Source organism: Magnolia sinica, chromosome 1 (genome assembly GCF_029962835.1).
Source record: "Magnolia sinica isolate HGM2019 chromosome 1, MsV1, whole genome shotgun sequence".
Taxonomy (NCBI): domain Eukaryota; kingdom Viridiplantae; phylum Streptophyta; class Magnoliopsida; order Magnoliales; family Magnoliaceae; genus Magnolia; species Magnolia sinica.
The window spans coordinates 96,853,325-96,865,943 of NC_080573.1; the positions used below are offsets into that span (position 1 = coordinate 96,853,325).

General features: G+C 39.3%; 1 protein-coding gene across 1 annotated transcript in view; it reads right to left on the minus strand.

Moving 5' to 3' along the window:
• Nucleotides 1-12,619, minus strand: part of LOC131252049 (transcription factor E2FA-like) — a 30,482-nt gene that overhangs the window by 9,431 nt on the left and 8,432 nt on the right. Inside the window, exons 2-4 of the mRNA XM_058252984.1 lie at nt 3,938-4,127; nt 3,648-3,707; nt 3,367-3,452 (exon numbers count right to left, since the gene is read on the minus strand). Coding sequence (XP_058108967.1) covers nt 3,367-3,452; nt 3,648-3,707; nt 3,938-4,127 — 336 coding nt within the window. The remainder of the gene's footprint in view (nt 1-3,366; nt 3,453-3,647; nt 3,708-3,937; nt 4,128-12,619) is intronic.

The following is a 12,619-nucleotide window of genomic DNA, read 5'->3' on the forward strand; positions in this document are numbered from 1 at the left end:
GTGGGTCGTACAACACATCCTAATGCTTTAACAATGTAAAACTATCCACAATTACAATCTCTCAAAGGGAATGTCCACTGCTAGCTAAAGAGAATTGAATGTGTTTTGACTCAGGAAAAATAAGTAATGAAATAAAAACTAATTATTAGTAGCAACAGATTCTCTGCTTCTTGTGGTAAAGAAAGAAAACCCACCTTAGAAAAACAAAAATTAAAAAAAAAAACAAAAAAAACAAAACAAAACAAAACAAAAAACAAAATCACAGAGGATGATTAAGAAATCCACAATCGTGGTCCCAAAAAATAGAATCATGTCATCAATCATTGTTGATATATAGGCTGTTTAAGCAAATATGTTCGTCTAGATATCTCGGGCATGAGCAAACTAGCAATGTTGGAATCATATGTGTTGGACATCGATCCCAATAGATAACACTCGGCCAATTCATCTGCTCTTTCCTGTCTATGGTGTATTCACTCTGAGCAACTTGAGGGAAATCAGCATCAGGAGCATTGGGAATAGGAGCTCCAATGACATGAACAATTTATCTGCAATAAGGACTATCTCAAATTTTCGAGTCCAATCCAGGTAATTAGGACCCGTCAATTTGTTTTCCTTAAGAAGGTCAGGTGGATTAAATTACGACATGGTGGATTTAATTTGCATGACCATGGATTAAACATTCAATTATTAATTGTGTGGGAATAACTCCTCCCTCCCTCCCTCTCAAAATATACAACCACAGCATATCTTTCTTGAGTATCCACAAGACTATATTTAAATATCTCCTCCAACACACAGACCAGTTAATCTTCTCCTCTTCCACTGCTACACTCTCCTTCCATTCCTTCATCTGCATTGTGTGGGACAAAGCCTTTCTCATGCACTCAGATTCACCACCCCTCTCCATGCCAAACAATCAGATACTGTCAATCAATCTCTCCACTTATCTACTATTGTTTCGCTTTAGCTTTGCTACGGATGAATGGTTCAGCATATGCATGTTCTCCTTGAGTTATGCAATCATTTATTTTTGAAATGGTTGTGATGGATTCTCATCTTCTGCCATCTTATGCCTATCTAATTCCATTGCATTGGCTGTTACGCAGAATTTTTAACTGCAGTTTTATAGAATCACAAATGTATGATTAGTTTTTCATGATTGTAGTTGTGTCATTCTGTGCTTTTTGCAGTCTTTCCAATTGCATATATTCTCATCTAGGTGTAACTTTGCGGTTTTCTTTGCGCAATATCTGGATTCAAAGCTGGTTTGGTTGAATATCAAGTTATCAACTGACCATGTGTCCCATGCAATCATTTTCAAAACGGAGATAGTTTATGGGATAGTTGTGGAGTATTAAATGCACCAGATTTCTTTAACTTTCATGCATTAATTTGTTCAGCATGAAATATCTGAGATATTGGTTCTCATCTAGCTTTGCATGTTTGGATTTAAAAACTATGCTGAAATTGGTTTGACAAGTAAAAATCCATTGTCAATGGTTGCCATTATTTTGTTCTTACATAGTTGATGTGCTATTTTTGTAGGCCATGTGTGCGCTTAGCAGGCGCTTCTAACACTGCATGCTTTAGACCAGTGTTTTCGGTAGCACTCGTAGCATAGCGTATGCAGGTAGAGTAGCTCTTTGGTAGTGTAAGCTACAGGGCATTTAGCGTAAGCTACAAGCATGTAGCATAGCGTACGGTGTAGTGCAGGTAGCGTATGCTACTTAAAATCTCCTTTTTTATCTTTTTTTAATTTTTCTTCAATGCTAGTTCAACACCTATTTTAAAATAGTGATGACTCATCCCCATCACACGTGGCACTACATTAGAACAATTTAGACATCTAAATTGTGCTCCATATCATGGATAGAGCACTTGGATCAATCCAGACCATCCAAATTGTGGTCCATATTATGAATTTGTGATGTTTCAATAAATTTCAGAAAAAAAAAAAAGATGTCACGCTTAGAGATGTCTAAAGGCGAGAGAGAGAGAGAGAGAGAGAGAGAGAGAGAGAGAGAGAGAGAGTTTGCACGGAAATATTCGGTTGACGATCCAAATTCGCAGTCAAACACTCATAGGAAATATGCATTTTGTAAAATTTATCATATTTTCTATTATTTTAATTTAAAAATATTAGATATCATAAAGCTTACGTTATATGCTATGTAGCTTACGCTACACGCTATAGAGGGCCAAGCGCTACGCTATACAATACACACTATTTAAAACACTACTTTAGACCTTAACTTTCGTGAATTCCTCTCTGTGAGCAACATGTAATAGTTGGCCAAAGGTGCATGTGGGTGTGACTTAGGCATGTGAGTGGTGTTTGGTAAACATGCATTGGTGGGATCCTTTCAATTTTTTAAAGTCAGCAAATTGAGTATGACTTCACAGTTTTGGTCTAATGATGGCGCAGTGCATACTCTATATCTTAAGCTTTTGCAAATCGCTTCTGTGGCAATGTATTCCGTAACGGTAACGATGACCATAACGGCCACCACTGTTACCTTTACGATACCGGTTGTAACAGTTGTTACGGCCCCAATAATGATCGTTACAGTCCCCAAAACAGCCGTTACGGTCTCCCTTTTTATTGAAAAAAAAAAACCCCTTGAACAACCCATATCAGCCCCATAATGGACTATTAGAGGGCTATTACGGCCTTTATGGGGGGCGTAAAGGGCTGTTATAGGGGTGGTAATGGCCTTTACGGGACATTTGTTCTATAATGGCCGTTACAGCCTTTACGACCCCATAACGTGTAACGATTGCCACTGTCACCTTTACATAATGGCCTTTACGGCACACCATGCTGTGGACAATGGGCAATAGGTGGGTGTCCCTACATTTATATGTGAGTGGTGTGTGGTACAAGCATAGCAATTGGCTCCCTGCTATTTATGCAGCCATGTGTGCACACCTTGTGCTCAGAAATGACTAGCAACCACCCCTCTTTGGGGTGGCCTTGTAATAGTAACTGCCCTACATGGTCCTCTTCTACATGTCCATACTTTTTGAGGCCAGCATGTAATAGTTAGGTTGGCAGTAATGGTAGTAGGTGTGGAAACCCATGTTCATGGAGGAGCAACTAGCAACTGCGCCCCCATGACCATCTTTAGTGCATTCACCCTTTGGGGTGGGTGTGTAATAGCTGGGCAGGGGGTAATAATAGTAGGCGTGTGATCGTCTTGGCACATGAATTTATTAATGTGAGCTTCTACCATGGCTGGTTCCAGAGGCTGGGTAAAAGAGGACGGTTGATGTAGAACTTCTGCCAATCTACCAACCCAACCGCAAATTTTGGGAGAAGACTAAGATGATGATGGTGGTGATTTAGTAATAGAAAATCCTCACCTCCAGGGTCTCAGCAGCTTTGTTGAGATCAAGTATCCCATCTTCTGCATGTTTTAGCAAATTGATGAACTTCTTTGTTAAGAGACCTGAAAAGACACGGAAAACATTAAATTCAGTAGCAAGAAGAAGGCTTGTTATATGTATTTTCTTTAGTCAAAGTGTGAGGATATAATTCTCTAAGGTCTCTTCCAATGATCAAATTGCACCCAGAAATTCATAGCTATCCAAATTTGTGTATATCAACATAATTATTGCAGAGCAACCATGACCACTTCAGTTACCTAGAGAGCTGTCGTATCGACAAGTACCAACTGGGGTGAGAGCATTGCTAAAAGGGGAACCTGCAAAAAAAAGTACATAAATTTATTATTATAAATCTCTCTTCTTTTTGTTGATGAAAGCTTACAGATACAAGGCCAGTCATGCTGACCCAAAGAGGATTTAAACCAATGTGAAGTAACATTGGCCAGTTACTCTACCCTAAATATGAATATATGCTTTTAAATCCATTCAAAAAGATCTAGTAATGATACAAAACAATTGTATAATTTGAATGGGAAATGCTCCTCACCAGCATTCGACAGTGGTGTTTGAGGTCCAGACCTAGTGTACTTCGAGACATTTGACCTGCTGTAGACCCTGCCTCCTTTTCCTGATACAGGTGTACGGAGGGGGCTGTTAACCACTTCAGCATATTCAGGACTGGTGGTCCACTCACTAGACTCTACTTCACAGTCTTCTGTTACAGACTTCCGCTTCAACTGCACAAGCAACACCATTTGTTTTTCAAAATCCCAACCAATAAGATGAGTGGTAGTTCAACCAGAAAATAATTCAATGCGTATGTTCATGAAGATTCGATTCCATAATAATTATAATGCAATGAGGCATTTGAAACTTGTGATTGATTCTAATGAAGCAGCTAACATTTATAAACTGTACATGAATCAACCAAACACAACAAAAACTGGTCCACTGACTCCATCCTGTCCATGAAATAACAAGAGTGCATGAATATTCATTAGATGCCATAAGTCTCTAAAGATCAAAACCATAAAAAATGTAGCAAGCATTGGTGATTGGTGAACTACTTGACTGACCCAGGCTTGGGTCCTTTTCATGGATGAAAGCAAATCTTTGAGACTTTCTTTACAACAACACGCAAGTTAAAGAGATGAGGAAGTTGTTTTGCATGGAACATTGGTACAGCCTTAAGTTTTCCCAAAAAATAATATAAAAAGAAACCCACTAACTGAAAGAAATGTTACAGGCTTCTGAATGGAATATCCGTACATTTGGGATTAATTTCATTCCCCACCAAACTACTACAGCCAATCGTTCAAGACAAGCATATATCAAGTTAACAGAGAAATTTCCATAAGAATTACTATTTTAAGAAATAAGGATATGGTTGCATGAAGCATGAAGCAAAGTGTCAACAAAGATGAGCGCACAAGCAGGGAAGCATCTGTTTCAAAATGGTTTTCCAAGTATAAACTGGTAGGAAACAAGAGCAAGAGAGCAAAGCGTGATTCAAAGCAGGAGCTGCACCTAGTAAAAAGGATAATGCATGTTGAGCGCACGAGCACGGAAGCATCTGTTTCAAAATGGTTTTCCAAGTATAAACTGGTATGAAACAAGAGCAGGAGCGCAAAGCATGATTCAAAGCAGGAGCTGCAACTAGTTAAAAGGATCATGCATGTTGAGCGCACGAGCAGGGAAGCATCTGTTTCAAAATGGTTTTCCAAGTATAAACTGGTAGGAAACAAGAGCAGGAGTGCAAAGCATGATTCGAAGCAGGAGCTGCACCTAGTCAGAAGGATCATGCAACTAAAGCTAATGCACCTAGTAGGGGGAGCTGCACCTAGTCAAAAGGGTCACGAACTTCGGGTGCATGCATGTTCCTACCCTGCTTTATCAATGTCTAAAAGTTAATGCAGAGACTTAAATACAACAGGCTTGGACAAAATTCACAACGAGAGTGCCCACTCATGCAAGCATTTACCAAACAAGTGCACCTATGGCACACTACTAAGCACACTGCACACTTGCATGTGCAGCATGTCGTTGCACACATACAGATGCACATCCATCTGCTTATATCAGACACAAAGTTGAAGATTGGGCACAACATACAATTAATTCTCTCATAATTTCCATCCAATGGATGGTTGCTGCAAGCCTTAATAAGTGAATCAACATGAAATATTCTTTTCAGAGATTGCATATTAAGTAGCTAGAAAAAGGCAATAATGGTATCATCATCATACATATTGAGAAATAAATGTAAAGCTAAATGATCCAGCAAAATGCAAGCATTCAGAGAATGCTCTGAAAGTATCAACATAGCAATTCCAGCATTTTTCCAGATCAGTTCAAGAAAGCTGTGGTAGTTGCCTTCTCCAATCCCTACCCTCAAGAAGGCTGTGTTGTTGCCTTCTCCAATCCCTGCCCTTCTTCTTTTACAAAAAGCCGAACCAAAAAAAGGCAAGTCTAGGAGAAAATTGCATATGCATAGCGTAGTACATGCAGTGCAACATTCAGACATGTAAACACCAGCATATTTGAGAGAACCAATTCAAATACATTCCATTTTGAACAAGTTATTGCAAGTGATCAGCACAACATTTTGCTTCTAGCCTAGCCATGCGCCCATGCCTGACTGATGAGGACATCACTTCACGTACACCTTTGTCTACGTATCAGATGAGGAGCGGACTGCACCAATTTCCCTGTGGCTAGGCGAGTATGCTTGATCGTGCTAAAGACCCATATGCATGTACGAGCATTTGGAAGACTTGACACTGGGAAGATGTACATGGACTGTTTCATGGAGTGATTCAGATCGTTGGATTGTAGGGACATGACGATCAGATCGTTGGATCACATTAAGAAGCCATTGATCGTGAATCGTCCACACTAGTTTTTCTTAGACTTTATCAGCTTATAGGATTTAATTTTATTTATGTTATATTTGGACACCATTATGAGTGTTTTTAGTTAATTTTATTTAGACTAGGGTCATTTTCATTAAAATTCACAAAACATGGTGGTTATTATAATTATTGAAACTTCTTGGAGCTATAAAAGAGGGTGGGCGTGTGACTCTCTCCCTCCTTGGATTTCGTGGAAAAAAAAAAAACAAAGAAGCTTTGCTCCTTTTCTTCTTCTTCTTCTTTCATCTTCATGAGATTTGAAGAAACTTCCATGCGATTTGGAAGGGAGATTGGTGCGAGGCTAATCTTCATTAATGGATGTATGAGGTCTCCATCTATCCCCACATCATCATCTATTTTCCCTCCATCAAGGTATTTTCTTCAAAGTTATTCGATTCTCCCATCCTAATACTTCATGTTCTCCTAAACACATCTTTCACTTATCTATCTACAATCCAAACCCTAAGAGACCTAAACACATTCATCCCAAGCCACACGTGTAACCATACGGCCACACGTGCGAACCCTTTGGATTGGCCGTACGGCCACACCTTGCCCTTTTTTTAATTTCATATTACCCTTAAAATCAAAACCCATTTTTCTCTTTTCCAAAACCCTAACCCTAAACCTAAAATCCCTAACTTTCCTACTTTCCCAAATTACCAAACCCTAACTTTTCCCATTATTCAATTCACCCAAAATCCTAATTCCCACATCCTAACCTATAAATCCTTTAATCCCTTCACCCAATTTGATCCCATAAACCATAATTCCTATATTTCCCCAATTCCCATAACCCTAATTTTACCCTAGGTTGTATTAGGTCTTCTACTTTGAAATAAACTTTACCCTATGCTAATTGGATGTCCCTATATCCATTAGATACTATAATCCTTTTATTTAATGATCTTGTGTGACGATGTTAGTAAACTAGGCTAGGATTATGCATGATATTCTTTAGGTTTTTGTGGTATTTGTGATGATTATGGCAAGGTTTGTGTTTTTTTGTTAATAATCTTAATTTTGCTACTTGATCTCACATGATATTTGGTTCATGCATCAGTCCTACATCACTAACCTTTCTCTATATCAGTTGGCCGTCAGGGAATACCGAAGCGTAGATGATGGGAATCCCCAAAATACAAGTAGCCTAAGCAAAAACAGAAACAAAAATAAAAGAACAATGCTCACAAAGCTCACATCCCTTACAATAGAACAAAGCCCTTCCTCATCTATTAAGATGCATATGAGAAGGTGAGCTGCCTATAAGAGGAATGACAAAAATCTTATCCAAGTCATGTTACAAACATCAAGGGGAATGGGTTCAACTGATACATCTAATGAACTTAGAGACTAAAAATAACAAGACTCTTTATGGGATGTACCTCTTCTGCTTTACATGAAAAATTGTATAAGCAAGGGACCTAAAGATGTTCAATCTAAACCTAGCTTCATAATGCATGAGCTTGACCAGGAGTAGGTTCGATGGTTAAAGTAACAACATGATTAGTCTCAAAATTGTCTATAAGTGTGAGCACCACAGAATCATGAATGAGAGCAAGGGAGCAAGAGCAAAAGTGAAACTAGGGTAGGTGTAAAATAACAAAAGAATTGCACCGTTTGAAGAGGAATGGGTATAGGAGTGAGTTATTTATAGACTACTCAACTCTACCTAGGAGAATTCTTGAGATCACCTAATGTACACGTATTTCATCAATGATAAAAATAATTTCTTAACATTCCCCCTCAAATTGAGTGTCTTACGGGAATAGACATTCGACTTGTTTTTTGGCGATGATGTCAATAAGTTGATGGTACCATGTTACATAGTGATCCTTCACATCACCGATAGAAGCTCTCTCAAACAAGGTATTCCGTAACAGTAACGGTAGCCACAATGGCCACCACCATTACCTTTACGATACGGGCTGTAATGGCGGTTATGGCCCCCGTAACAGTTGTTATGGCCAATTTTTTTTATTGAAAAACAAAATCCTAAAAACCTATATCGGCCCTGTCATGGACCATTACGAGGCCACTACAGCCTTTGCAGGTGGCGTAACAGGCTGTTACGGGGGCTAGAACGGCCTTTACGGGTCTTTTTTTTTTCCATAACGGCCGTTACAACCTTTACGACCCGTAACAAATAACAGTTGCTACGGTTACCTTTATGTAATGGCCTTTATGGCCCTGTTACAGCACACCACGCTCTCAAACCAAGTGATGGTCTTCTTTGTGTGCGTTTGGTTCACACATGAAGGACGAATTGAAGCCATATCTACACCGATATCATCACAAAAGAGAGTGCCAATGACAAAGAGGTATGCCCAAGTTGTTGCGTAGAAAGCACACCTAGGTAGGGTCATCAGTTGTGAAAGCTAAAGATCAGTATTTAAACCTTAACACTGATAGAAAACAGTAAGATGCTTCTTAACATACAAAGAAATGAGATCCCAGCCAAGGTGGACAGAATGGCCAGTTATTAATCCTCAGTTGTCCATTATCAAGATTGCCAACCAATCAACATCACTATTCTCACTGATGACAATGATGGAATCAGGAAGATTGTAGCATCTATAACTCACGGTACCCTTTAAATAGCAGAGGATTCTCTATTGATTGATAGCTTTAGGACAGTCTGATCAAGTGAGATTGAGATATTGTAATTACCCATAATGGTGCAATAATGAGAGAATCATGACAGGATCACCATCAGCTATACTGAGCATCATTCTAGTGACAATAGGTGTAGAAACAGGCTAGCTACTCAGATATCAATAAAAGATCCACAATATGATTAATCTGAGAAAGAAAGATACCATGAAAATCACCAACAGATTCTATATTCAGAAAATAATGAAGAGAACCCAGGTCCTTCATGGTGAACTAATAGTCAAAGTAGAGATAAAAGATGACATCAATGAGTCATCGCCTCTCGTGAGGTGCAATCTCAGCAACATATCGATTCTACTTAGAATAGGTGAACATGGACCTTAGTTGCATGACCCTTCCCACCAAGTGCCACTCCTGCTTCGAATTGTGCTGTGGTCTCACGCTTTTGCTCTTGCCTCATAGCTATTTATGCATGCTAAAATTTTGAAATAGATGCTTCCAAACTCTCACACCCAAATCTATTGCCGCTTCCCTTCATGTTTTGTGCAACCAGCGCGTGGACAAATCAACCTTATTGCACTAGAAGCCACTTCTGCATGAATGTGCTAAAAAAAAAAGCCAGTGAACAAAGCTCATGGGGCCAATCCCAAGCCACCAACCAACAAAGATGATATGTACATCTCACTTCCTAAAGCCTAGTAAGCTGCAAAGAAATGAATTCTTAACATCCAACTGTCGTATTGGCTATTGGCAAGTAATCACTATGAAGAGTAGTGTGAATGAAAGATGGCTTTAGAAAGGTTCTATCAAGTTTGGAACAATTCAGCAGAACTATATGCCCGTCACTTGAAATTATATACCCATTTGCCGCCTACAACATCCATATGATAAGAACAGGAAACTAAATGCCATGTTGAATATGAGGAAAGGAAACAAGTTCTCCATCCATTGCAACACACGATTTGGGGTTTTTCAAAGATCTGCAATAGGTAGACAGCACCTATGAGGCACCGAAGGTCAAGGGAGCTTGATGCTCTCTTTATGGAGATTATGTCAAGGTGTGGTAGTTGCCCTGTGTACAAATCTTGGAGTGGGTAGTTGGACATTGATGGCACCAAGAAGTGGATGGTTGCGTAAAGGGTTCGATATTGGGAAGGGAGATACGATTCGCTTTTGGGAAGATATTTGGGTGCGAGACGTAGCATTGAAAGAGGATTTTCTGAACATATTCCATCTCGTCCCAAATCAAGCCATATCTGTAGCTAGCTGTTATATCGTTCTCGGTGGGAAAACAGAGTGGAATCTGGTGTGCAGAAGAAAGTTACAGGATTGGGAGATTGAATAGTACGTGGCCCTCCTTGACCGCATTTACAGAAGCAAGCCAAATCAGCTCAATGCAGACAGATTAGTCTGGAGGGTCGACAAATCCAGTAAATTTTTGGTAAAGTCATTATACAACTTTTTGGGCAGCGATTCTTCTTCCAAAGAAGAACCCTTACAAATCATATTTGGAGATATCATGTCCCTCCTAAGATTGCATCCTTTGGATGGCTGGTTGGAAAGAAGAAGGTTCTCACGGTCGACACTTTGAGAAAAAGGAGGATGACTATAGTTAATGTGTGTCTATGCTGCATGGCGGACGAAGAATCGATCGATCATCTTTTTGTTCACTGTTCCTTTATCAAACAACTCTGGTCAGAAATTTTAAGCCCCTTTGGAATCAATTGGTCTTTCTTTGATATGGCAGGTCGGCTTCTAAAGGCTTGGCATGGTGTCATATTAGGCAAGCATAGGACTTCGTTATGGAGAATGGCTCTTCTGGCTGTTTGGTGGTCTGTATGGTAAGAAAGAAATGGGAGATGCTTCAGGGATGTCTCCAATTCGATGGAATCCATAGTTCATAGAGTAATGCTGTTAATGGTAGAGTGGGCTTCAAATGTAGATAATCTAAAGGGCTGTAATTTTCTCTTTCTTGGAGCTTAGGTGGTCCGCTTCCTCAGCGGCCTTGCTCTCTCTGTTGTTTCCCCTTTTTAGTCTTCTAATATAAATCTCGTGATCTTTCAACAACAACAACAACAAAAAAAAAAGCGAGTCTCTACAACATGTTCTACATTTCCTACTTGATATCTCATTTCGTTGGGTGCATATAAGAGAACAAGAAGTGTTAAGTAAAGTAGAACAGTGATTGTCTTAAGCAAGGATTTAGGAGAGAAATCTCAATCTCAAACAAGAGACGAAACACTCCCTCATTTGTTCATTCATACTACAATAGGTACATGCGACCCGTTTATATAATAAATGAACATTGACACTCATGCTTTGCCCTGGACATATTCTAAATTATGACAAGTGAACCTCAAATATACACATCATACATGACGTGTCCTATTGTATGGCAATTTTGATGGTGCACTTTTGATGTTCTTGTCCTTGCATGGAACATTGGATTTGTTGCAAGACAAATCATACTCTAATTATCACAATGAGGGCCTATTTAGATACAATGCAAACTGGGGAATGCAACCAGTTTGCATCGGCAAGATATTTGCACTATTTGGCAAGCAACGGATGCTGCAACAAAGTGTTTGCATTTGCTTTTCCCTCCTCGACAAGAGAGTACAACCCTTTTTTTTTTTTCCAAAAATCAAATGGAAGGAAAATAGTTTTCCTCTAACATGATGTTTTAAATGGCAATTTTGTAGGGAAAAAGGTTAGCATTTATGAGATTGCAATCCAAACAGTTGCAAATGCAAACGAAAAGCATGTTCAACGACTTTCTTTTTAGCAAAACCAACAAGTGAAAAGGGTTTGCTTCCCCTAGAGCTGATGTCAGTTTAACTCCTGGTTTTGTCACGATTTTGCTTGCCCTTGCATTCCCCTAATTTAATCCAAACAGGAATCTTCATTGGTTATTGCATCTTCATCAACATCTCTAATCACCTCCATTAGCCAAGAACATTTTTACATTTCCATTGTCACTACTCAAAACTCTATCTCTATTGATGCCAAAGCCATAGTTAATTATTTCTTACTGCACCAAGAAACTACAATTCCAAAACTACAAGTGTATTCAGCGCAAGGTGTCCCGTATCCGTTACAATACGGCCGTATCGGCCGATACATAACGGTAACGGCTGACACCGTTATGCGATACGGGGTTGAAAAAAAAAAAAAAAAACTAACCTTTTTCGTTTCTTTTCTTCTTCTTCTTCTCTTTCTTCTTCTTCTTCTTCTTCTTCCTCTTCTCGGACAGCTGCGGCTACGGCTCTTCTTCTTCTTCTTCTTCTCTCTCTCTCTCTCTCTCTCTCTCTCTCTCTCTCTCTCTCTCTCTCTGTTCTTGCCCTCTTTCCCTCTTTTTTCTTTTCAGTTTACATCTCCCCTTTTCTTTTTTTTCTTTTTTTTCGCAGGTGTACCACACAGCTTAGCTGCTGTAATAGGTACGTGTCACACTAAGACGAGTGCTGACAATCCTCGAGCTCCGAGTTGTACGAACAGTTCAAAGGAGATCAAAGTTACATGGGCTCCACAACGATGTATTTATTATATCTACACCGTTCATCTATTTTTAAATATCATCTTAGAGCATTAGCCAAAAAATGAATCGTATCCAAAGATCATCTGGACCACACCAAAAATAGCAGCGAGATGATGATTTTCACCGTTAAAAAATTCGTAGGCCCACCATAACGTTTATTTTCCATCCA